Here is a 25,837-nt window from a genome sequence, read left to right as displayed (position 1 = left end):
TGTGTGGGTATTCTGTGTATATATCCATTGTACATAAATCTTTAATGCACTATCTTCTGTTTTGTATTCTGTTAATACCTTTGTATACGTATTCCGCTCTGTATATCACATTTTTAGTGTTGTGTACTATTTCTAAAGTTGCATCATGTTTCATGTATTTTATCAATGTATTTCATGTCTCTTGTATTTTATCAATGTATTCCGTGTCTCATGTATTGTATCATGTATTTTGTCCTGTATTTTATCAAGTATCATGTTTTTACTAAGCTTTTGTTCACTGTCTGTACACCCTGTAGTAAGTATAGAATCTCTAGATACCTCACTATTCCCAATATACAACACTATCGTGCATTGGCAATATGCTTAAGTTTATGTATTGAGTGAAGAGTATTGGCATCTAATTACGCCTTATGTTTATGTGATTAATGTTTTTTTTTTTTTTTTTTTTTTTTTTTTTTTTTTTTTTTTTTTTTTTAAATTTAAGACCCTTTCTCTTTATGTCTTGCACTTGACTATTTATGACATGCTAATGTAACCTGAACTGCAATGTAACACAATCACTCATCTGCTCTTGTTGCACTGTAAATACTTTTATTAATTTAAAGTTGCTGCTTCTACACATGGGAAGGCGTGGGACATATGCCTGTTTACCACTGTTAAACACCAGGCGTCCCCGTCTTCCGTCACCTGTCACCTGTCACGAAAGGGTCAAAGTACCTTTGAACGATTCTAGAAAATAGCATACTTACGGGAAGCTGATATCTTGAATTTAGGGGTTAGAAATTATGAGAATCAGTTAAAAGATTCTAAATTATAAGTTAAAAATGCTTAGGGGAATATCTAAGGAGGAGAAATATGTAAGTAAATAAGATATATAAAAATGTTCTCTGCTTGCTTGATAAGTCAAAAAAAAAAAAATATCTAACTGATACTGAAGGAGATCTAATTTAGCTGAAGATCTTTTTTCAGTAATTTTGCCTTAAAAATTATTAAACGAATCATCAATATCCTGGTGTAAACTGATATTAATTACTATATACGTAGTTTGGCATTAAAATTTTAATGTACTTCGGTGTTCATGTACTAGAATAGAAAATGATAATAGTAAATAAGAATATTCATGTAAAGTAAAAGAAAATGGTCATGATAAATAAGACTATTTACGTAATAAAAAGGGTGTACTTGTGTATTCGTGTAATATAAATATATTAATATAATAATAATTCATATAATATTATAAAGAGAATAATGGCAATAAACAGAGTATTTTTTATTACTTCATCACATCGATTTAAATAATCTGTAGATATCAGTTTTAATTAATTTTTCAGTAATTTGAAAGCATATTTTAAGTTTGTACTTATCAGAGCAAAGCTGTCTTTTATTCAAATTTCTCTGTTCTGCAGGAATATATTAGAAGCCTCAGCAAAGATCTGTTAAGGAAGTATACATGGAATGATACAGGAAATTATTCGGAAAGGTATTATTAAGGTTTATTTATTTATTAAGAATTTAAGATCAAAATGCAGTCGTATTTTTGATAAAAACCTAAGTAATTAATAAAAAATAAAGTAATTCCTCCATTGATCAATGCAGTAATGATTATTTGTATAATGAAGTTATAATAATGAAAAATTCAAAGCGTTTAATTAAAACTCATCATTTATACTTTTTATGATGGACCTTTATGGACTGATATGTCTCCTTCTCACTTATTTTAATTTTCATTTGTTTATTTTTCTGTTAAAACTGTTTCTTTATTTTATAAATCTGAAAAATTAATGCAGTGGGAGCTTGCTGTGAGTCAAGTGAAGTATTAGGAATATAAATGTTAATGAAAAATCAAGGGAACATCACATCTTTAGTAAATAATTCCTTTCAGAAATACCAAGAATATGATATGTAGAACTACGGAAACTCAGTTTTCTTATGAGTTAGGAATGAGATGAGGCCATTTTAGAGCGCATGTGCGTGGGCGCATGCGCGTTTAATGTATAACGGACGGTATAAGCTAAGCTAAAATTATCTAGTTATGTATTTCATTTACTGTTGCAGATTGCGTTGTTCCTTAATCTTCGGATTGGATCCGGCTTATTATTTTTTGCAGACTGTTAGAGCAATTTTATAAAAGTAAGCTTGAACTTTCTATTATATCAAATAGAATTTCCGATGCTGGAGCTCCCAAAGGATCTACAAAGCGAAAGTATATTTCGATGTCCATCAAGCAAAAAGTGGAATTGCTGCAAAAAATAGATAAAGGCATATCCTTCGTTTCTCTAACCATTCCGAAATCTGTTTATCAATTTCACGCTGCTCTGCGGAGGGGGGGGGAGGGAACGTCGCGGAGCGCAATGAATTGGAAGTTGATCTGTCAGCACTATCCTTATCTTTAGGGCAGATGTTTTTATTTTATTTGGCTTATAATTCCTTACTAAATGTAGTATTTCATCTCGATGTACTCCGTTTTTGATGTGATTTAAATCAAATTCCTCGTCATTATAATTCGCTTCCGATAGTGAAGAAAGTGACAGAGAGGTTATTGAAGACGAAAAAATTTCGATTGACAAATTAGTCAGTATTCTCGACACAGCAATTATAGGACTTGAACAGCGGAACTTTGTAACTGAACAAGAAATTATGTGTGTTTATAGAATTAAAGAGAAAGTATTATCACATAAAACGAAGCAACTTAAACAACTTACATTGAAAGAAATGTTTAATAAAGTAAACAAATAAATATTAAGCTTTTTTTTTTTTTTGATACCCTTTAAATCATAATTGTTCTTTATTTCCTAAATTACGGTTTCATATTTTTAATTTTATAATTTCTGCATGCGATCTTACCAGATTTAAACTGGTGATCTATAATCCGGAATCGCCGAAGTCCCGACGAGTCCGGATTAAAGACTTTTGACTGTAGAAAATTATGTTTGAACAACCAACGAAATGAAGTTATGCTTTAGCGATAACTCGGTAGCGAAATAACGATGCAGGAACTCATTCAGTTATATTTTGCCTTTTTTTGTATAAATTATAATAATGATCTGAAATAGTCATTTACTCTTATGCTTCCATTCAGTTATGTTTAGCCTTTTTTTATATAAATTATAATAATAAAAAAGTATTATATGAAATTAACCTTTCATCTAAATTAAAACAATAAATTTAAATAATTATCTACTATTATACTTCCTTTCTTGCGTTAAGGTTGCCGCAATTATTTTTGGCACCACTGGCATCAAGAATAGTTTGGCGATATTTTACGGTCCTCAAAACGGAATAGTACCCTCATTTTGAATTTCGTATTTGTCCACGCTTTTGGTTATTCATATACAGGTAAAGAATAGGATGTTGAAAATAATAATAAAAGGGGATAATCAATGAAATATTGTAGATTACGTCAATATCGTCGGAAGAATTTTATCAAGAATGTCGAAATCTCGCCAACAGCAGCCAAATGCAGTATTATCGTACCCACACCAAAGATCGTATCGTAGGATCTGTGCCCTCTGCCCTAATAGTATTCAGATTGTTGAGAATAGGTATTGTAAGCTAACTGTTGAATTTACTTTTAGGATGCCAGTCCCACAAATTACTTCCATGAGAGTATTAGATAAATGCGGTGTTTTTAACCTCACCAAAGAGATTGTGAAAATAAAATATAAACAACAGCCTGTTGATTAGTGAAGAGGTGAAATGCTTATCATATTTATAAACTAAACTTACCTTGTAAACATAAAGATGCAGATTTTCTTAAGTCTTTCACAGGTATTCATTATCCTGAACCACAAAGCTTTCATATTAATAATCATATTTAATTAATAAAACAGTTCAAAACAATTTTTTTTTCTTTTGGTCTTATCTTTCTTTTTTCCTTTTCTTTTATTTATTCATTTGACTGCTGTTGTTATAATGAGTTTTAATAGCCGAATTCCTCATTAGACATAATGAAAACAATAAAACAGTCAAATAACAATAATCAGGAAGTAATATGCTGAAGAAATAGGAAATTTTAATTGTGCAGGCTCTCATTTCTCTCCATATTTTAAAATCTAGCTGAAAGGTAAATTTAATGTAATTTTTTATTACTGAAATTGTATTATAAAGTAATTAATAAAAAATTATCATTTGTTATATTTCTTAATAATTACATTCATAAGAAATTATTAAAGAGCCCATTTTTAAAAAATTGTCAAATATTAGCTGACTCTAAGTTATGTACCCATTTTATGTTTAGAATATTAAATATTTTCACTCTTAAATTATATACCATTTTGTTATCAATGCCTTTTTTTCCCCTCCCTGTTTCATTTATTTGATTCAGCCTAACCTGTGTTTCTTTTACAACAGGAAACTAAGACGTGTGTTAATCCATGCAGCTTGTGGGAATGGAAATTATGAATGTTTAATAAATGCTGGAAAATTATTCAAACAATGGATGGCAGGTGCAGAGTAAGACTTTTATACATTATTTGAGAGCATATTCTTTCATAATTATAAATTATTTTATAAGCAAAAATATAAATGGAATAATTTTATGTTATTGACTTTTAAAATATGTGCTTTTTTTATTTCTCTTATTTATTTATACACCTATAACCTGTGAACAGAGCCAGTTTAAAGGCCTCTCAACATTTGATGCCCAGACATAAGAGGGCCTTCATCATAAACAGTTTGTTAGTAAAAACAGGCTAAAGTTATTGTTGAAACAATATTTCTTCTTTTTAAATTTTAACATAACTGAAATTCCAATTCCACAATTTCTGTACATTAATAACAATGTGATAAAATCTGAAAGTTGAATTGTACATGTCTACAGTGGTGGCCAAAATTGTGGACACTTTTGGAAATTTTTATGTTTTTGAACTTTGTATGCTTATAAAAAATTTTATGTTTCGCAAAATGCAAATTGTATATCATTTTAAAGAGAATTTATTACTGAATTTCATACAAAACACAAAATTCAATTATTTGCAATACAAAAAAGTTATATGTACTTTAATATAAATAAAAAAACACAGTTATGAAGTGGTTTGTAATGTCTAGCTTTCCTGGCCAATCACTGTTCTTGTTCTGAGAACCAATCAATTGTTAGTAACTGCCAGTAGAAGCTGACATCATGTTTACACTTGAAACAATTCATTATTTTGCTTTGTTCTGTAGAAGGAGGTCCTGTTTCTTATACACTGCAATTACAAGTAGGAATTTTTGTAAAAATTTTTTATATTTAGTAAGAAGCAATGACATCAAGTAAAAGAGTAGATTGGACACCTAGAAAGAGATGTAATATTATTGTGTTACGAGAAAGTGGTCTTTCCTATGTTGAAATTGCAAGACAGGTAGGTGGTTCAGTGACTACATCTGGAGTCCGAAACTTTGTTTACGATATCAGGAGACAAATTCAATAAAAACCAAAGAAGGAAAAGGCCGAAAAAGGTGCACCACATCTATTGATGACAGAAGAATAAAAAGACTATGTCTCCAAGATAGAAAAATGTCATCAGCGGCCATCAGAAGTGATCTGAATGATGCTGGTGTTTCTGTGAGTTCAAAAAAAATTATGGAGAAGATTAAGAGATGTTGGACTGAGAGGTAGAATTCCACGAAAAAAGGCCTTATCTTAATTTTCAGCAACGAAAAAAAAGACTGCAGTGGGCAAAGGAACACATTAATTGGTTAGATGATCAGTGGTCACAAGTTATATGGAATGATGAAACTTAAGCTATCGTTATTCGGTAGTGATGGGTGAAAATATATAAGACGTAGAATAGGAGAAGAGCTACATGCTGACTGCATTCAAGCAACTGTGAAGAACCCAGTTAGTGTTATGATTTGGTCATGCATGTCAGCAGATGCTATTGGTCGCCTTCATGTCATCGATGGGATACTGAATGCCAGAAAATACATTGACACTATTCTATAACCAAAACTTCTACCTTCCATCAAAGATCTCTTTCCCAACAATGCTTCATTTATTTTTCAGCGGGATTTGCTCCATGCCACACGGCCAAAATATCGAAAGAGTGGTTACGTACAAAGAGCATTAAACTGTTGTCATGGCCAAGAAACAGTCTTGACCTCAATACTATCGAAAATTTGTGACACCGTTTGAAAACTCTTGTCCGAATGAGGCGCCCATCAAATAAAAGGGAACTAATTGAGGCTATAACTGTTTCCTGGCATCATGTAATAACGAAAGAAGAGCTTAAAACTCTTGTCAGCTCAATGAAACATCGATGTGAAGCTGTAATCAAAAATAAAAGGTACCCTACTAAGTACTGATAACTCACTGCAATCATGACTATCTAATGTATGTCGATAACTATTATCGTTTAACTTTTTTTGTATTGCAAATAATTGAATTTTGTGTTTTGTATTGAATTCAGTAATAAATTCTCTTTAAAATGATATATACAAGTTTGCATTTTGTGAAACATAACATTTTCTATAAGCATACAAAGTTCAAAAACATAAAAATTTCCAAAAGTGTCCACAATTTTGGCCACCACTGTATATTTTTAGTCTCATTGGCAAACTTACTGCAGGCTATTAACAAAAAAAAAAATCTGATGTGTACACCACATGACTTCATTGTACGGAATATTAAATTATACGCATTTTTTCTTGCATTTTATTTAAACTTATTAGATTGAATTAAACCTACTTCGCCGACAGCGCATAAACCACAATAGAATAGATGCATTCTTTAAAATTCACTTTGTTTACCATAGCGACACTCTGGCGCTAGGTTTACTTAATAGTATTATATTTCATTCATATTATAACTCAGAATGCACAAAATGTATATCATTTAAAGAATTATCTAATCGTTGCTACATGTTCTTTTCAAATACAGTCAAAAGTCGTTAATCCGGACTTGTCGGGACTTCGGCGATTCCGAATTATCAATTTTTCCGGATTATAAATCATCAGCTTAAATCTGGTAAGATGGCATGCAGAAATTATAAAATTAAAAATATGAAACCATAATTTATGAAATAAAGAACAATTATGATCTAAAGGGTATCAAAATTTACAAAAAAAAGCTTAATATTTATTTGTTTACTTTATTAAACATTTCTTTCAATGTAAGTTGTTTAAGTTGCTTCGTTTTTTATGTGATAATACATTCTCTTTAATTCTATAAACAGACATCATTTCTTGTTCAGTTACAAAGTTCCGCTGTTCAAGTCCTATAATTGCTGTGTCGAGAATACCAACTAATTTGTCAATCGAAATTTTTTCGTTTTCAATAACCTCTGTCACTTTCTTCGCTATCGGAAGTGAATTATAATGACGAGGAATTTTATTTAAATCATATCAAATACTGAGTACATCGAGATGAAATACTGCATTTTGTAAGGAATTATAAGCCAAATAAAATAAAAACATCTGCCCTGAAGATAAGGATAGTGCTGACAGATCAACTTCCAATTCATTGCACGCCGCGGAGTTAAAGATAAACAAAGTTTAGATAAACAAAGGATATGCCTTTATCCATTTTTTGCAGCAATTCCACTTTTTGTTTAATGGACTTCGAAACATACTTTCGCTTTCTAGATCCTTTACATATTAGTAAATATATATCAGAAATTCTATTTGACAAAATCAAAAGTTCAAGCTTACTTTTATAAAATTGCTCCTAACAGTCTGCAAAAGAATAATAAGCCGGATCCAATTCGAAGATTAAGGAACAACGCAATCTGCAACATTAACTGAATTAGATAATTTTAGCTTAGCTTATACCGTCTGTTATACATCAAACGCGCATTAGTAAACGTATTTTGTGCACACGCACACACATATTCGCAGCCGTAAAGGTCTTACGCGCATGAGTCAACGCTACCCATGCGCAGAAAGTTTGTATCTTTGAGGTCCGGATTATAGATCATTCCGGATTATGGGTGTCCGAATTAACGACTTTTGACTGTACTATAATAAAGCTAGAATTATGTATAAAAGAAATTAAGCAAACAAAACAAAAAAGAAACAGTTTTTCCCAGACGATTGAGTATTTCTCATTCAATTAATTCAGTTCTCACTTTGCGAGAAAGCAAAAATACATAAAAACTCAAAATATCTATATTAAAAATTACGAAGTAAATCTCAAACGCTTATTTCCTCGAAAAAATTCCAGAAAGATTTAAGCATGATTTAATTCCAATAATGAATGCGTTATCTTTGTTGTTGCAAAGCTTAGTTTCTCTAGATTGCCAACAAATCCACTAGTCTCCTGTTTCAAATGTAAACACCAATGGCCGCCATTAAAAACAGGCTTAGCGGCAATTAAACAACTTTTAAATTGCTGACAATTCTAAAAATATTGCACACAGATTTACTAAAGGCATAAAATCCTTAACCGGAAGATAAAAACAACATAATTCAATCATTTTTAAAGCAAAAAATGTGCAATTTACAAACATATAAGAGTAAAGAAACTGAGATTACAGAGCCGGGTAATAGAGTGGATATATATATAAATATATTTTTTATATATAAATATACGTTTGGTGCGGCCGATTGCAACCAAAATATGAGGTGCACATCTACATGTTATAGCAGTCCTATATACAAAATTTCAACGTTCTGAGGCTACTCGTTTTTGAGTTATGCGAGATACGTACGTACGCACTTACATACATACGTTCGTACAGACGCCAGGAAAAATTCTCTTCAGAATTCATTTTAAAGCAGTTTTATAATTTTTTTGAAGGAAAAGAGTATTTTATTTTGTCCTTACGTACAGATATCACGTAAAAACATCGTTAAATTGCATTCGATAGCGGTCAAAATGGATATTTTCGTTGAAATATGCTGCCTGAAACTTTTCGCGATTACAATACGTCCTTTTTACTTCGTACAAGGAAGTAAAAAGGCTCAGATGCTCTTTGTCTATTAAAGCAGCACAGTTCTTTTTTGCATAGAAAGTGTTTTAAACCTAAAGCAAAACTATAAATAAAAAGTAGAGAAAAATAAGTTTTATTGGAATTTTTAAAATGCTGCATCTTTACAAAGCATAAAAGCTAACTAAATATAAACACTATGCTGCAGCCTGGAAACCTGAAAACTAAAGTATATGTTATTATTATTCTCTGTCTTTATGTAATATACTTTAACACTGCCTATCAAAGTATCTTGTAAATATGTTAAATACGGAAAAAAATATTTATTAAATGTGTAGTGGCCCAAGTATTGCATGAGAAATAATTATTTTTTATTTCATATATTTGTTCATGTGTTTAATTATTTTATAAAATTAACTTTTATTTTGTTAATATTCATATTTATATTTCTTTTATGCTGAATGGCAACAAGTAGTTCATATTTTTATGCTGAATGGCAACTAGTTCTGATTCATGATTGGTAGGTTTCGGTTTCAAAATGTTCCTCGTTCCTCGTAGTGTCGCATTTCGATAGCTGGAAAATAAAATGCTATAAACTTAACTATTTGAAAATCCAAATTGTAGTAACTCTTATCCATACTTCTGCCAAAAAATAACTAAGGCCAGTTATAAAATTTTGAACTAAGAATAATCACTGCATTTGGGAATGCATTTATATGATAACAGTTTTCTTCACAATTGAAAATTAAGAAGACAAGAACTCAAATGACACCAATGAGCATGTGCAATCCACGATAAATGTAATTTCTAGTAGTTTCTCTCAAAAACTAAGCAGACATTTATATTTTTATTTATATGCTTAAAAAAATTAATAAATTAGAGAAATAAATGAGGTTGTCATTATTTATTCTCAAGTTTGGTCCCACTTGGAAAATTTTCTCTGAAAACTTAAAACTTTTTAATGATTAGTTTTTAGTTTAATTTTACATTAAAATAAGTTCTTTAATGATTAATTAATAAACATGTTAGAATTATTTGAAACGAATGTCAGTTTAAAAATTTAATATTTAGCTGTCAGTATATTTGATTTGCAAAGTGTAGCCAACAAACATATCTTGCAGGCACCAAACTTTAGATTTCAGGTAGAAAATAAATATAAATTTGAATTTTTTTCCTCTGTGATATAATTATTATTTTTCATGTTTATTTTGATAAAATTTAGTAAATGTAATTTGCATTTCATTTAATAGATTTTATATTTTGTTAAAAAAAAATTTGGCCGATGAGCTGTTTTTAGATTGTGCATTCAGCCCACATACAATTTGACTTTGATAATGTATGTAAATGGAAGGAATTGATTGTTTTTTGGGAGTTGGAGCTCATATTTGATTGATTAAGTTTCATAAGATCAAATTGAAAAAGACAGAGGCTAGTTTTAGAGAGAATGTGTTTTTTACCATTATATTTCTGGCAAAAAGAATGTAAAGAACTGTAGCACTTTAACTATACAAGCTTTCATATTCCAGAGATTAGTGCATCCAAAGAGCAACTGAAAAATGGAAGGTTTAGTTCTGTGACCATGATTGATTTTTCATATACAGTCAAAAGTCGTTAATCCGGACTCGTCGGGACTTCGGCGATTCCGGATTATCGATTTTTCCGGATTATAGATCATCAGTTCAAATCTCGTAAGATGGCATGCAGAAATTCTAAAATTAAAAATATGAAACCTTAATTTATGAAATAAAGAACAATTATAATCTAAAGGGTATCAAAATTTACAAAAAAAAAAAAAAAAAAGCTTAATATTTATTTGTTTGCTTTATTAAACATTTCTTTCAATGTAAGTTGTTTTAAATTGCTTCGTTTTATGTGATAATACTTTCTCTTTAATTCTACAAACAGACACAATTTCTTGTTCAGTTACAAAGTTCCGCTGTTCAAGTCCCGTTAATTGTTGTGCCGAGAATACCGACTAACTTGTCAATCGAAATTTTTTCGTTTTCACTAACCTCTCTGTCACATTCTTCATGTCTTTATCCATTTTTTGCAGCAATGCCACTTTTTGTTTGATGGACATCGAAACATACTTTCGTTTTGTACGATCCTTTGGGAGCTCCAGAATCGGAAATTCTATTTGACATAATCGAAAGTTCAAGTTAACTTTTATAAAATTGCTCTTACAGTCTGCAAAAAATAATAAGTCGGATCCAATCAAAGATTAAGGAACAACGCTATCATCAACATTAACTGAAATAGATAATTAGATAATTTTAGATTATACTGTCCGTTATACATAAAACGCACACGCGAAAACGTATTCTGTGCTTGCGCGCACGCGTATGCGCAGTGGTAAATTGTCTTATGCGCATGTGTCAACGCGGCGCATGCGCAGAAAGTTTTTAGCTTTGAGGTCCGGATTATGGGTGTCCGAATTAACAACTTTTGACTGTATCATATTCTGAAAGCCTCTAAAATCTGCACAAGATATCACTTTTTAAGGGAAAATCAAGTAGTGAAGCAGAGAATTCCAGCCTGTGTGAACTTTCTTGAATAATTTGAATTCATGTTGAAATGTGATGCTGTATTAAATGAGCATGTTTAAAAAGCACCAAAATTTGAAAGACAAGTTACATATTTTTGCAAAGACATTTAAAATAAAACTAAAATTATCTCTACTATGAAAAATTATTTTAAAAGAAAAAAACATTATTCAGTAGTAGCTTATCTGTAACTTTATTCAACAGTAGCTTATTTTTCCAAACTTTGTAGAAGAAAATTTTTCTGCCAAAAAAAGTTCTTAATAAAGTTAGGAAAAAAAAACATGAAAGCTGTATCTTTAGTAATCACCACCCAAATCTATGATTTTCTGGCAACATTTTGGTATTTTTCAAAGCCTTCGGTCCAGAAACTTGGTGGCCGCGTGTGCAAAAACAGATTAATCTCATTTCGGACGTCCTGCACAGAATGTAAGATAGCGCCAGATGAGTAGCTGCAGGTGTGAAGAAAAGTAGAAGTCCGAAGGAGCAATATTTGGGCTATGTAGCAGAGTGGCAAAACATCCCATTCGAGTCCAACCAGTGAATGCAGACACATGTAGTCTTGCATTGTCTTGATGAAACATGATCTTTTTGTGCCAGAACTCAATTTGACATTTTTCCTTGATAGTAGTTTTAATATAGACTAGCATCTTGCTGTACTCTGTATTATCGAGGGTTTTACCTTTTTCCAGATACGTTTTGTGGGATAATACCATGGCAGTCCCACCAGATACAAAGCATGATCTTCTTGTTAGTCAAATTGCACTTTGCGACACTGCTGATGGGCTCAACCAGGTGTAGACCAACCCCCTTTTCAGCCTGTACTGTTGAAGTAAATTAACTTTTCATTCCAAGTGATGAATTTTGTCCTTGCATTGATATTTGAGCAGATTAATGCAGGCCTGAACAAACCTGTCCTTATCTGCTTGAGTAAGCTCATGCGGCACCCAGCAATTCAACTTGTACATCAAGTTTATGCGACTCATACCTTGACTAAAATGGCCTAATGTCTAACTCCTTAGCAAGCTCTAGAGTGGTTGCATACTGATCTTCTTCCACGAGTTCTCGGAGGCGGACCTCATCAATATCAGTATACCAGCAAGAGCATTTTGTTTCTTGAATGTCATAGTCCTTATTTTTTAACTTTCAATACCAAACCTTCACAGTGTCATGTGATACAAAATCAGAACTTAAAGCTGTATACATGATTTGGTGACATTCTGTAGCTGACGTTTTGCAACAGATCTGGAATTAAATGATAGTTTGAATCTGGTAGCATTATTGTTCCATTTCAGACACCTTGTACTTAATAATAACAATATATATATATATATATATTTTTTTTAATTTCACAAGACTGTTCTAAAGAAAGTTTTTTTTTTTTTTTTTTTTTTTTCCCCCAAATGCCAAAACCTGTTTTACAAAATATGATTAAACATGCCAACGGGAACAATGTTTGCACAGATGATATTTGAGGGAAACTTTCATTAAAAACGCAATATTTGCAAATTTCCAATTTCTTCCAATTGTAATTTAAATTTAGATTATTTTTCATAATCAAATAAGTTTAATAGTATCTTAAACTAGAAATTATGTAAAGATTGTGTTGTGATATAATTCTGTTTCAAAATCCAAACCAAAACTTTGAATCTTAAATTGCAAGGTACTTACAGATACACAAACTAAGTGAAGAGTAACTGAACTCTGGTTGTTTGACCAAGATTCGAATGCAAGCATATGGGCTGGCATCATGGCAGTTTTGATGGTTTTCTCCATGCATAACCTGGCTATGAGCCAATTTTTCTTAAAAAGTTCTCCATCAAGGCATCCTTCCCCATAGCTCTGTAGCCCTCGAGTTGCTTTGCCTTAATCAATTAACCTAACCTACTAAGTACTTAAATGCTAGTGCCATTTACTTTACTAGAATTCTCCAAAATTTCAGAATGGGTAAAACATTCTAACAATGTGTATAACAATTCTTCAGGTGGACATGAAAGTAACAACCCTTCAGTTTTAATAATTAGTATAGCCATTTTTATATGTGTTCTTTTTGGCTGTATTTTAAATTCCAGAAGTTTTTATAAATAAATCTTGATATTTGTTACCTTAGACTCCATTTTGAAATATGCATTTGTGGAATTTGGAAGCAATAGAAGAAATGGTAAAATTTCTGGAGAATGCAATAGTTTGCCACAAAATTGTTAATTAAAACTATTGCTTTGAATCTATTTCTTAAGCCAGTTGTCTGAAACTTGTGGACTGCATGCTGCCCCGAAAGCAATTTTGACACACAAATATATTTTAATTATATATTTGTTGCAAAGATTTCAAGATCTTAATTATTTGAAGGTCTGACTTTACATTATTATCTTTACCATTAAAAACAAACATGGATGACATACCAGAAAATCCATAAACTGAGCTAATTAATTTACAATGCAATGTAAATCTTATTCAAAGATTTGAAGATACAGATCTGATTAACTTTTATCCCCACTACTTCAAGTAATAAGTACACTCCGATAAAAATTTTTGCATTAAGAATAATTGCTTTGCTTGAGGTTACATTTATATGTGATCAGCTACAGAAAATGCAAATGCAAATCGTTGAAAGCAATGGAATTTTTCATCACAAAGTACTAATATATATATTTATACCATATATTATGTAAGAGATTATATACTGTATTATATAATAGATGTAAAGTATTTATACTTTACATTTGTTAAGAAATACATCTGTTATTTAATAGGCCAAAAAAATTTTACAAAAGTTAACTTTACATCTGTTAAGAAAGACATACTATTTTCACTGCCTGAAAAATCTGATTTCTATTTTGCTCGTGCTAAGACCATTTTGAAATTTAATTATTGTTTATCTGTATGGGCTATTTTAATTGCATATTTTTGAATTTAGTTCTTTATATTTGCTATCATAATGTATTAAAGTACATGGTGTAAAATGTTTATGTTCAGCTCTTTAAATTTTCTCGTCTTTTCAGACTTAGCCCAGAAATTGATGTATTAGTTTATACATATGGATTGCAAGTTTTAAATGATGAAGATTCATGGAACTATGTTTGGCAAAGATACCTTCAAGAAAGTGATCCAGATGAAGCACTTAATCTGCAGTATGCTTTAACAACTGTCCGGAATGCAACTTTGCTTGAAAGGTTTACAATCATTTCAAAGTCATGAAATATTTTCTTTAAATAAAAGTGAAAGAATGAATATGATGCACTTAACGAAAGTATTCATATATAAAAATATTACAAAATAGGTTTATGTAATCTTCCTGTGAATGAAACCTTTTATGAGAATGTAACTAATTATTTAGTTTGTTTTATATAAGAAGTATTTATAGAGTCATCATGTAAAATTTTTGACTTATTATAAAAAATAAAGTATAGTAGAATTCTGACAACTACCTGGATGATAAACAAAAAACTAAAGATTTGAAAGCTTGATTAAAATAATCGAACACCATTGATAGCTAATTTGGTTTAAAGAGTGTGTGTCTGTAATACAGCAGTTTCTGAATTACATGTGTAATTCAAATTTTCTGCATTATTTATTAAACTAATGTGATATGCATGTCTTTTTTAACTTTAGATAAACAACCTTGAAAACAGTTTTTATTCATATGTATTACATCATTAGTGTTTTACTTATATTTTCGCATTAAGGATTGTTTTAACTGGTCATTGTCATCCAATTTTCTGATTATTTTGATTCAGTAACTATTTACACCCTAAAGGGTTTTTTTGGGAGGAAGAGAGGAAGGTTTACTCAACTGCATTGCATAGCATTGAACTTCGATCACAGCATATTCTAATTGCTGATGATAATTTACGTATAAGTTTTTATTGTCTTTAGAAAAGAAATTAAAGTAATATTGTAAAATAATACTTTTTTTAAAGCAAAAGAAAATTATAAAATGTATAGAAATAAAAACAGAAAATACAGAAAGACTAGATGAAATCAATTGATACATTTAGAAAATCAGGCATATGTCATCATCACATAATAATCTCATTTGTTTAATGGGCTACTTCTTGATCATAACTGTATGTATAAAATGTGACGTTTGGTAGGTAATGAAATTATGATATGTGATAGGATTATTTTCATTGAATAATGTAACAAGTTCGTAGTATGATAATTCTGATGCATTTTCAAGTAATTAAAAGATTAAATCTTTTGGGGGGGAGGGGGTAATATATTTGCATTCTTGGGACTGTTAATCTTTTATCTAATAAAAGGTTATAAAAATTTTAATTACTTTATATTACACTTTTTGTTAAAAAATTCTTTTAAAATCTTTGGATCTTCTGAATTGAAACTTTGGCTTGCAATTCAAACTTATACTATACTTTTAAAAAGAAAAGAAAATAGAGTATAAAAAAAAGCCTAAATTTCATTAAATTTATGAATTAATCATAAATTAAAGAAAAATAAAATAAGCTTTATGAACATATATTACTTAAAACCAGACAAAAGAAATAGGCTTTAACAATATTTAACTCACAATAACAATTAATGATGCATACATATTTTCTGAAAACACCTTTCTGAAGTATCCAGATATGAATATAAGTTTGCATTATTAAGTACTATATTTCAGGTTGGTGGAATTTGCAAAAAATGAAAGCTTGATTCGCAAGCATCACTACTTTTCTCTACTGCGAAATATAGCTGGAAATCCAAAAGGTTTTGCTCTTGTCACCCAGCTGATATATAATAACTGGACTGAAATAGTCAAGTAAGTAGGCCTATTATTCTGTTTTAATGTTACTGACTTCTGAAAATATCTAGTTTTATAAATCATAATTTTTGTTAGAAAATATATAATTTCAGATGTATTAAAAATGTGTATGAAATGGGAAAAGGATTACAGTCAAAAGTCTTTAATCCGGACTCGTCGGGACTTCGGCGATTCCGGATTATAGATCATCAGTTTAAATCTGGTAAGATGGCATGCAGAAATTATAAAATTAAAAATATGAAACCATAATTTATAAAATAATGAGCAATTATGATCTAAAGGGTATCAAAATTTACAAAAAAAGAAGCTTAATATCTATTTGTTTACTTTATTAAACATTTCTTTCAACGCGCGCATGCGTAAAGCATACATTACGCATAGCCGAAATTAGAAAATTGCAACCAGAAAACTATTTGATTTGTATTCGTGATATTTATAATGACGAGGAATTTGATTTAAATCATATCAAAGACAGAGTTTCTTGGGACTGTTAATCTTTTATCTAATGAGATGAAATACTACATTTAGTAAGGAATTATAAGCTGAATAAAATAAAAACATCTGCCCTGAAGATAACAATTGTGCTGACAGATCAACTTCCAGTTCATTGCACGCTGCGATGCCCCCCCCCTTCCCACGCAGAGCAGCGTGAAATTGATAAACAGATTTCGGGATGGTTAGATAAACAAAGGATATGCCTGTATCCATTTTTTGTAGCAATACCACTTTTTGTTTGATGGACATCGAAACATACTTTCGTTTTGTAGATCCTTTGGGAGCTCCAGCATCGGAAATTCTATTTGACATAATCAAAAGTTCAAGCTTACTTTTATAAAATTGCTCTTACAGTCTGCAAAAAATAATAAGCCGGATCCAATTCGAAGATTAAGGAACAATGCAATCAACATTAACTGAAATAGATAATTAGATAATTTTAACCGTCCGTTATACATTAAACGCGCACGCGAAAACGTATTCTTCGCTTGCACAGACTCATATGCGCAGTCGTAAAGGTCTTGCGCACACGCGTAAATGCCTATGCACATGCGCAGAAAGATTTTAGCTTTGAGGTTCAGATTATAGATCATTCCGGATTATGGGTGTCCGAATTAACGACTTTTGACTGTATTATGTGAAATTATGTGTAAAGCTGCTTGGCTTTGGTTATCAAATTACTACCAAAAATATCATCTTTCTTTGAGAAATATATTCACATACAAAGTGACGTAATCCAAAAAATATACCAACTGATAAACCATTAATAACATAAGTTTGAAATCCAGACTGTATTCCATTATATTTAATATTTAGAATGGTAACAGTTCTTTTTGATAAATGAAAGGACGCGAAATGCCAATATAACAAAATCACTTTAATAAACATAACAGAGTATGAATTAAAGCATCACAAACGACAATCAAACAAGTAGAAAATATCTGCATGGGAAAAAATAGTAACTTTTCGATACGCAATCTTTTGTGGAAAGCTAAAGTAGCTAAGCAGTGGTATAAAATATTATAGTGCATGCAAAATTTTACTGTAGTTTTCATTCATTTATATACCGCCTCTGAAAACATTTATGTGAGCATTTGTCCAATATTTTTTCAAATGATCAAATAATTTTTCTTTTAAAAATTAAGTATGTCTATGTTGTTGAGATGGATTAATTATTGATTGGTTAATATAAGGATATTTATACGTATTTTATTTATCAGTGGGCTTATTTACATGAGCTTTTTTCTGTGTGAGCAATTTTCCATGTGAGGTTTTTTTTTTTTTTTTTTTTTTTCTGTGTGGGCTTTTTTCCTGTGAGCGTTTATACCAGTGAGCACTATTCAGTGAACATTTTTCCTGTGGGTTTTTTTCCTAGAACTTCAAAAAGAGTTCTTTTTTTTTATGGAAAAGTATTTTATGGAAAAAAGATTTTTATGGAAAAGTATTTCAAATGCGTATATTTATTAAACTGTATAACATATGAATATGAAACTTTACAACATATGTATGAACTTCTCAAGTTCAGATTACAGATGTTCAATATGTTCTCCATCAGCGACATGACCAATATCACATCCATATTCAAATTCCTCCCATACTCGAGCAAGCATGTCCGTCGTCACTGATGTTATGACAGTACGGATCCGGTTCTTCACCTCTTCCAAGTTCTGTGGGAGTGGTGGTATATAAAGGATGTGTTTAATGAAACCCCACAGGAATAAGTCACACGGTGTCAAATCCCGTGACCGTGGAGGCCAGCTGAGACATGCTAAGCTCTTTGACGACCAATCCAATGGTTCAGTAGAGTTTCATTCAGATAATCACGCACTTGGTGACACCAGTGAGGGGATGCCCAGTCTTTTTGAAAAATGTTATCTTTTGCACAAAACACATTGATTTGGGGCAAATCTCATACATGTTCAATGACTGCATGTGGGTTCTGTAGGCCCCAAATTCGAACATTGTGTTTGTTTATATGACCACTAACATGAAAAGTAGCTTCATCACTGAACACAATGCGTTGTGCAAAAGTGTTATCATTGTCAATAGCATCAATAATCTCGTTACAAAATACCACATGTTTGCGCTTGTCATCAGGGCGCAGAGCCTGTAACAAATGTAACTTGTACGGCTTCATAACCAATTGTCGTCTCCAAACACGCCAAATTGTTGCTGTAGGCAGTTGTAACTCCCAACTGGCACGAGGAGTTGATTTTGAAGGACTATGCTGGAAAGCAGTTTGAATTTGTGCAAAATTTTGTCGGGAACATGAGGGCAGCCAGGACTCTTTCCTTTACATACACACCCTGTATTTACAAACTGTCGATACCATCTGTGAGTATTCGGAGGATCACTTTGATACCTCAACTTGAAACAACTTTGCACTGTAATCACGGAATTGCACTTTGCAAACTCGAGAACACAAAATGGTTTCTGCTGCGGAGTAGCCATTTTAAAAATGTGACTATTACCACGCAAAACAGAAGACAACTGATATCTAGTCTCTATTAATATAAACTAGACTACGTATTCGTTTAGCCAATAGCCGAGCAGAGGTGCAGTGATTGATAGTTTGGACAAAATAATACTTTGTAATACGTATACTCTTTTTGAAACATGGTGTATTTAATCTACACAGGGTACCAACGGTACCAATTATCTAAGCAATCAAATGTGTTGAAGCCAAGCCTCTATGAGCACATATTATAGGAATTTAGGTAATTGAGAAATAGTATTTAGCTCAATTATTGCTATATTTGATGTAATTTTAATGTGTATCAGTATTAGCTTTGACAGTTTTCCTGTGTACTGAAAGAATGTTTTAATAATTGTCTTTCAAGTTTTAATTGGTGTTTTTTATATTCTTTTGTTAGAATACGTTGTTAATTTTAAATTTTTTAATTAAAATAAATTATTTTTCCTTTTTTATTAATGAATTTTTCTTATCTTTCTAGGAGGCATGGTATTCACAAAGCTGAAGTGTTTGCTTCAGCTGTATTCAGTCGATATGAAACTGAAAGAGATTTAGGAAAGGTGAATTTAAATATATATATATATATATATATATATATATTATTTTTTTTTATAATCTTCTGCATAATCAGCTAAATACAGAATTTTTGCTACAAGTATGTGTAGGGTTTAACAGTAAAAGTTTTATATTATTGCTTTCAAACCAAATTCAAAAAGCCATTCTAAAAGTTTTCCCAAGCTAGATGACTGTCATATTTTACCACAATGAGGGTGCATCAGTAAACTTGTATAATGATTTTCAAAACCAAAAGACGGCCATGTTTTATGATAATAAGTTACTTCAATAAGCTTTTATAACTAAGCATTACATAAGTGCAGTAATTTTTTTAACTGAGTTGAAGAAACTGGACCTATATTTTAAGACTTGATTACTCTTTAATTTGGTATACCAACTCCACTTTTGTTATATTTATGGAAAATATTATAACAATGAATTTATAAATGTAAGATAAGTAATTTAAGGCTTACTCTCAACTCTCAGCTTTGCTGGTTATACTGTTTCTTGAAATTAATACACAATTAAGTATTCCAAATTCATAAATAATAAGTACCTGTATGAGAATTGATTATTTTCAATGATACAGCATTCATATTTGATTAGCATTTTATTAAAAGCCCTTTTAACCTTTCATATTACTCCCTAGCTGTATTCAGCACTAAAACTTTACTGAGATTATAAGATTGTGCAGGGGCTTTGTTTCCACATGCTCAAAGAATTGGCTAAAATCTTTATCTCCTTAAGTTTTGATTTTAGACAAATGTTTCCCCTGAACAAAATTAGTTAACCTTCCATTCTTTGAGTTGGGTAAAACAAACCCATTAATTTTTATTCTTTTATATGATTAATACATGGTATGAAATGATCTAACCTTCTGTTATCTTAAATAGTGGGTTCGCTGTCAAATTCTATTTTTGTTTAGTTAGCTATTTTAGTTTCCAAAATACAGTGAACTCTTTCTTAGAAAATTCTCCTCAAGACATTCAATCTGAAGATGACCAGTATTTCCGAAAATATAAGTAAGTATTAAACATCACCTTTCTAAGATAACCACTTCCATAGAAGACTAAATTCATCTAGTGATTTGGTCCAGAGGGCTCACTGTAATTGTATGTTAATTTTATCCTGAGTAATTCTTTACAACTTATGGGATGAGTAATTTTGTCACCTAACGAATATCTACAATAACTGTATATTTCTGAACTTTTATGAAAATTTAAGTGCTAAACATAATTTTTAAATTTCAAAATAAAATTAATGTTAAATTGTCTCAAAATGCAATGATTTTTACAATCTCCAAAAAGATAAAATTGTATATCTTTTGAATAACACATTTTGGAGGAGAAAACACTTAATGATTCTTATTGAGCTCATACAGATTATGTGACAGACAAATAAAAATGCTAATTTCATAAAGTGATAGTGTAGAAGAATTTAATAAATTGAATAAATATAAAATAGTTTTTACTCTATAAGTAGTTAAAAAATTCCTTACCTTTATCAGCAAAATTATGTTTTTTCAGAACAAATTTACTAATTAGTATTTTCCTTTGCAAACAACTGGCTTAGATTCAAAGCTTTTGAGGACATTATTAGAAGCAATTATAAAATAGAAGTGATTTGTTTAGTTAATTAAGGTTAAATTATTCAGCCTTAGTTTACATTTTTTGGTTTACATGGTTAAATTATTCAGCCTTGGTTTACATTTTTAGCTTTGTGTATGATTTGCATTTGAAAGTATGTACAAAATGTGTCTGTACAAATTTTGTATGTTAAGATGTAGAATTTTTATCTAATGAATGCATAGTTAAAATTTTACTAACTGTAGTTTGTATGATACAGAGAAATTCAAATACAACTGTACATAGAATTCAGAAGTACATACTCAAGATCAGTACAAATATAAAGCTTTTAGCTATTTTTTTTTTTTTTTTTCCTGCATATGTAAACTCATTATAATCTTGCATTCGACAAACTGTGTGAGTATTTATTAAATTAATAATTTCAATATGTAAGAATACAAAATAGGTACTTTTTCCTTTCGACGGCGCAAATCTCGCCGAGCAGACTTTGTTGGCGACAACATACAGCATACGCACAAAAAATTTGAACAAATGTTAGTCGTAAGAATTTTTTTTTTTTTTTTGAAGGCATAAACATTTTAATATCATTTAAAATTTTGTAAAGCAATAAATTTGTAAAAAGGCATTAATTTAAGAATTTACTATGCTTTCATGGTTCAACATCCTGATTCGCCGGTTCATATCACGTGACCTCATCTCATGTAAACTACGCTACAAAAATCTAATTCTCTCAGTTATTATCTACATTAATTTCAATTTAAATCTTAATTTAAAATACAAGTTTAAATACAAAAATTATTTCAATGTCTACGAATAGCTTATTCAGAAATTATGTAAAACCATAGTACTTTTCTTCGCTAGTGCATTCTTACTAAGAATTTATAAATTTAACCCTTGACTTTGCCTGTTCTATATTTTTGCCTTCGGGTGAACGATGTGATTGCATCCTAATTGACTTAATTACCGCGAATGGCTTTAGGGCATAAAATTGAACTATCTGGTAAAACTTCTATGTGATTATATGCCAGTATTGAAAGAAACAATCAATCTGATAAGAAATGGCTGCGACTTGTTTTGAAAATGAGGCTACCAGCAAGGATATTCCGTTTAGCATCAGTTGTACCATTATTGACGACTTTATCGCCTGCACCAGCAAAACGGAAAAGTACCAAAAAATAATAACAAAATTATTTAATATTGCCGAAATATGTAAAATGGACATGTCCTTGCAGCTAAGTAAGATAATAATAGAATCTTATTCAATATGAATATTCTTAAAATATTCTTCAGAATATTATTTTAAAATTCTCTAGAATTATTATTATTACTTCTGAAGAAAATATGACGAAAGTTTGTTTTTTAGGTCAAACAATTCTACAGAAAGCACAAGAAAACCAAAGATGCAGAAATTTCACGAACTCATGCTATTGAGAATATTCTTGAAAATATCAGATGGCACAAGAAACACAAAGACAGCATAAAAACTTGGATGGAAAAGAATACATATATGCCATGGAATCGTATCCGACTGCCTAGACATATAATTCCAAATCATTACAACTTGAAATTATTGCCAGATATTATCCATTCTACATTCAGAGGAGAAGTTGAAATAGAAGTTAATGTCACAAAAGAAACTGATTATATGCTGATTCATGAAAGTAGTCTTAAAATTCAGAGAACAGAATTAAGAAATGTGGAATTTAATGAAAGTATTTCTATTGATGAAGCTTATCCTTTCAGAAGAAATCATTTTTTGGTGATCCGTTTTGCAGAAGCATTGCCAACAGGTGTTTATGTATTGAAAATTATATTTTCTGGAAAGTTTGTACATGATGGTAATGGGATGACTCGTTATTATTATATCCACAGAGAGACTAAAGAAAAAAGGTAAGATAAATTAATGTTAATAACTAATTGCTCATTATTACAGTTTATTTACAATCAATTCACATAGTAATGTTTAATTGAAAATGTAATACCAAAACAGGTATGTTATTACAAGGAAAAGATCTACTTAATAATATACTTGTCATGAAATATATTTCTGTTTAATACTAAAGAGTGGACTTGGTGTAACTATTTTTTCATTATTTGTAACAGCTCCAGTTATTCCTCATGCTGATGGTCAACATTTCCTATTTTATCATGCTGAAAAGAATCTTAATTCACATCATTTTAGTGACATACTTATCATTCATTTCAATTATTAAATGCTTTTGATGATACATTTTGATAAATTGCCTGTCTATTGAATTGAATTGATATTGAATCTATGTCAGAATTTTTTTCGTTCAACTAGATTATGAAAATGCTGTTGATTAATCCTCATTTTTATGAAAATTAATAAATCTGAGCTCTAGCTTTAAGGTCTCCTGTTACCTTTATCCCCTTTGAAATGCCCCCTTCTCTAACTGCCTCTAAAAAAGGAAGAAAAAAAACAGTAGCAGTGATCAATGGACCAATAGGATAAATATAAGGATATTCTCCTTATATTTTATCTAATTGCAATGTTCAATTAATTTATACTTAATTTTTTTAATGCTAAAGAGAATTAACATTTTTATTCTTTTGAGAACATGGGCTGTTCAATTGCAGTGCATAACTTTCCTTTCTAAAGTTCTATCTTTACTTGTAACTAAACTGGCCAGTTTTCACTTGTTTTGATCATTACCATTTAACTGGAAGAACTAGGTCATAAGAAATTTAATTTTTTTTAAGCTTCTTACTAATGGTATTGCTCTTGTATCCTAATATTGTTGTTTGTATTCATGAAAGTGTTCTTCTTGTGTATAAAAAGATTAAAAGCAAATAATTTTGTCTCAGAAAAGGGTCTCTTTAGTAGAATCATTACAGAGCATGCATAAGCAGTCAGTGAGGTCACTTCAGATCAGCACATTGTGTTCTTTTACACTCATTTACAATTTTAACAATCAGTAATTTAATTCTTTTAAGTTTTACATATATCAATATATCAATATATATATCAATTTTACATATATCAATAATTTCAAACTATATGATGCATGTTAATTATCAAAGTAACAAATAAAAGATAAATATCCAGGGAACTCTGTCATGGCAATTGCTTTCCACAAATGAGTGGAATTGAGTACTGTTTCAAAGAATATAAAAATCATCATTATTGAATATCATCTCTATAAAATTACTTTCTCCAGTAAAGACCAAAATCACCTGCAACTATGAGTGTTCATTTTTAAATAGGTTTACTGTAATTCTATTTCTGTGCTTGTCCACCATATCTTTGTGACTTTAAATTTTAAAAAATGTTATTATAGGCTAGATTATTATTAAGCTAGATTTTTCATCAGTTGTTTTTGTCTGTACAGAAAGGAGTGTTACATGTATCATTTCAAAATAGGATGATAACCTAGGTACAGTGTCAGATGTTAAGAATGAAATTTTATAGATTAAGTATAGATACAAACTTCTGTTTATATTTCTTTCTTAAATTTTATTAAAATAATCATTAATAATAGTCTGGTATTTTCTAATAAATAACCTTTTAGTGTTCTAAAAGAAATTCTGAAACAAAAATCATAGCTTTCAAAAGTGAAATTCTTTTTTCCATTAAAATTTTAAAACTAGCATTAAGAATTTAGTTTTTAATTTTATCAGTTAGCAGCTATCAGTATTATTTTTATTTATTTAATGATAAAATTCTTTCTGATACTCTGCAATCTGAAGTTTACAGATTCGAATTTTATTATTATTTTTTGTTAAAGCTATATATTTATTTTTGTTTTGTGGATACAGTGTTATAAAATAATTTTCTATTTATTTTTGTTTCCCATTATAACATTCATCAAACTTAAAAAATCTCTTTAGTAGTCTTTCTGAGTATTTTCAGTTACAGCAGAGCATGAAACATATTGCTGTTTTCATGTTCAAAAATATTTTTTCTTCATAACTAGATCTCTTTGATGAAAATTATAGCATATCACTGTGGAAAAGAGACCACAGTTATCAAAAAGTGTCAAATTAATAATACTATTGTATTTTGATGTATTAAAATTAAATTTTGTTATTTAACTATTATATGAGGTTTTTGTAAAATAAAAAAATATTAAATGGAGAATAATTTATTATTACAAGGCTTGATCAAATGAAAAAGTACGAAACGACGTAAAAACGTAACAGTTAAATATTTGCGTATACCGCTATGGGAAAACGTAGCGAGACATCTCGGGACGCGATTGGAGTCTCTGACTGGGATCGAAGCATGCGCAGGAGAGAGCAGAGGCTCTTATCAAAAGCGCCGTCCAAATGATGCGACCGTCCGTATGAGGACAGGATGGCGTTTGCATTGCAAAATTCGACGACTGAGGAGCAGCGAGGTGTTATCCGATTTCTGACAGCGGAAGGTGAGAAACCGGCAGCTATTCATCGCCTGATGGTGACAGTTTACGGGGAGAAATGTGTCTCCAACAAGTCTGTCAGAAAATGGAGTGCCCGTTTTCGTGCAGGCTGTGAGAGTGTGGGTGATGACCCGAGACCAGGCCAGGCAAACACTGTCATCACGAGCGATCTCATTGACAAGGTGGACGACCTAGTGAGAA

The 25,837-nt window shown here is 30.4% G+C and overlaps 1 protein-coding gene across 1 annotated transcript in view; it reads left to right on the top strand.

Moving 5' to 3' along the window:
- LOC118205807 (uncharacterized) overlaps nucleotides 1–25,837 on the top strand; it is a 425,653-nt gene that overhangs the window by 309,893 nt on the left and 89,923 nt on the right. The window contains exons 32-37 of the mRNA XM_085825092.1: nucleotides 1,407–1,480; nucleotides 4,351–4,452; nucleotides 14,386–14,556; nucleotides 16,008–16,145; nucleotides 19,598–19,676; nucleotides 22,621–23,147. Of these exons, the coding sequence (XP_085681218.1) occupies nucleotides 1,407–1,480; nucleotides 4,351–4,452; nucleotides 14,386–14,556; nucleotides 16,008–16,145; nucleotides 19,598–19,676; nucleotides 22,621–23,147 (1,091 nt within the window). The remainder of the gene's footprint in view (nucleotides 1–1,406; nucleotides 1,481–4,350; nucleotides 4,453–14,385; nucleotides 14,557–16,007; nucleotides 16,146–19,597; nucleotides 19,677–22,620; nucleotides 23,148–25,837) is intronic.

Source organism: Stegodyphus dumicola, chromosome 1 (genome assembly GCF_044657685.1).
Source record: "Stegodyphus dumicola isolate Sdum_Otavi_A_Nest chromosome 1, ASM4465768v1".
Lineage (NCBI taxonomy): Eukaryota > Metazoa > Arthropoda > Arachnida > Araneae > Eresidae > Stegodyphus > Stegodyphus dumicola.
This window is presented reverse-complemented; position numbering and strand designations above follow the sequence as displayed.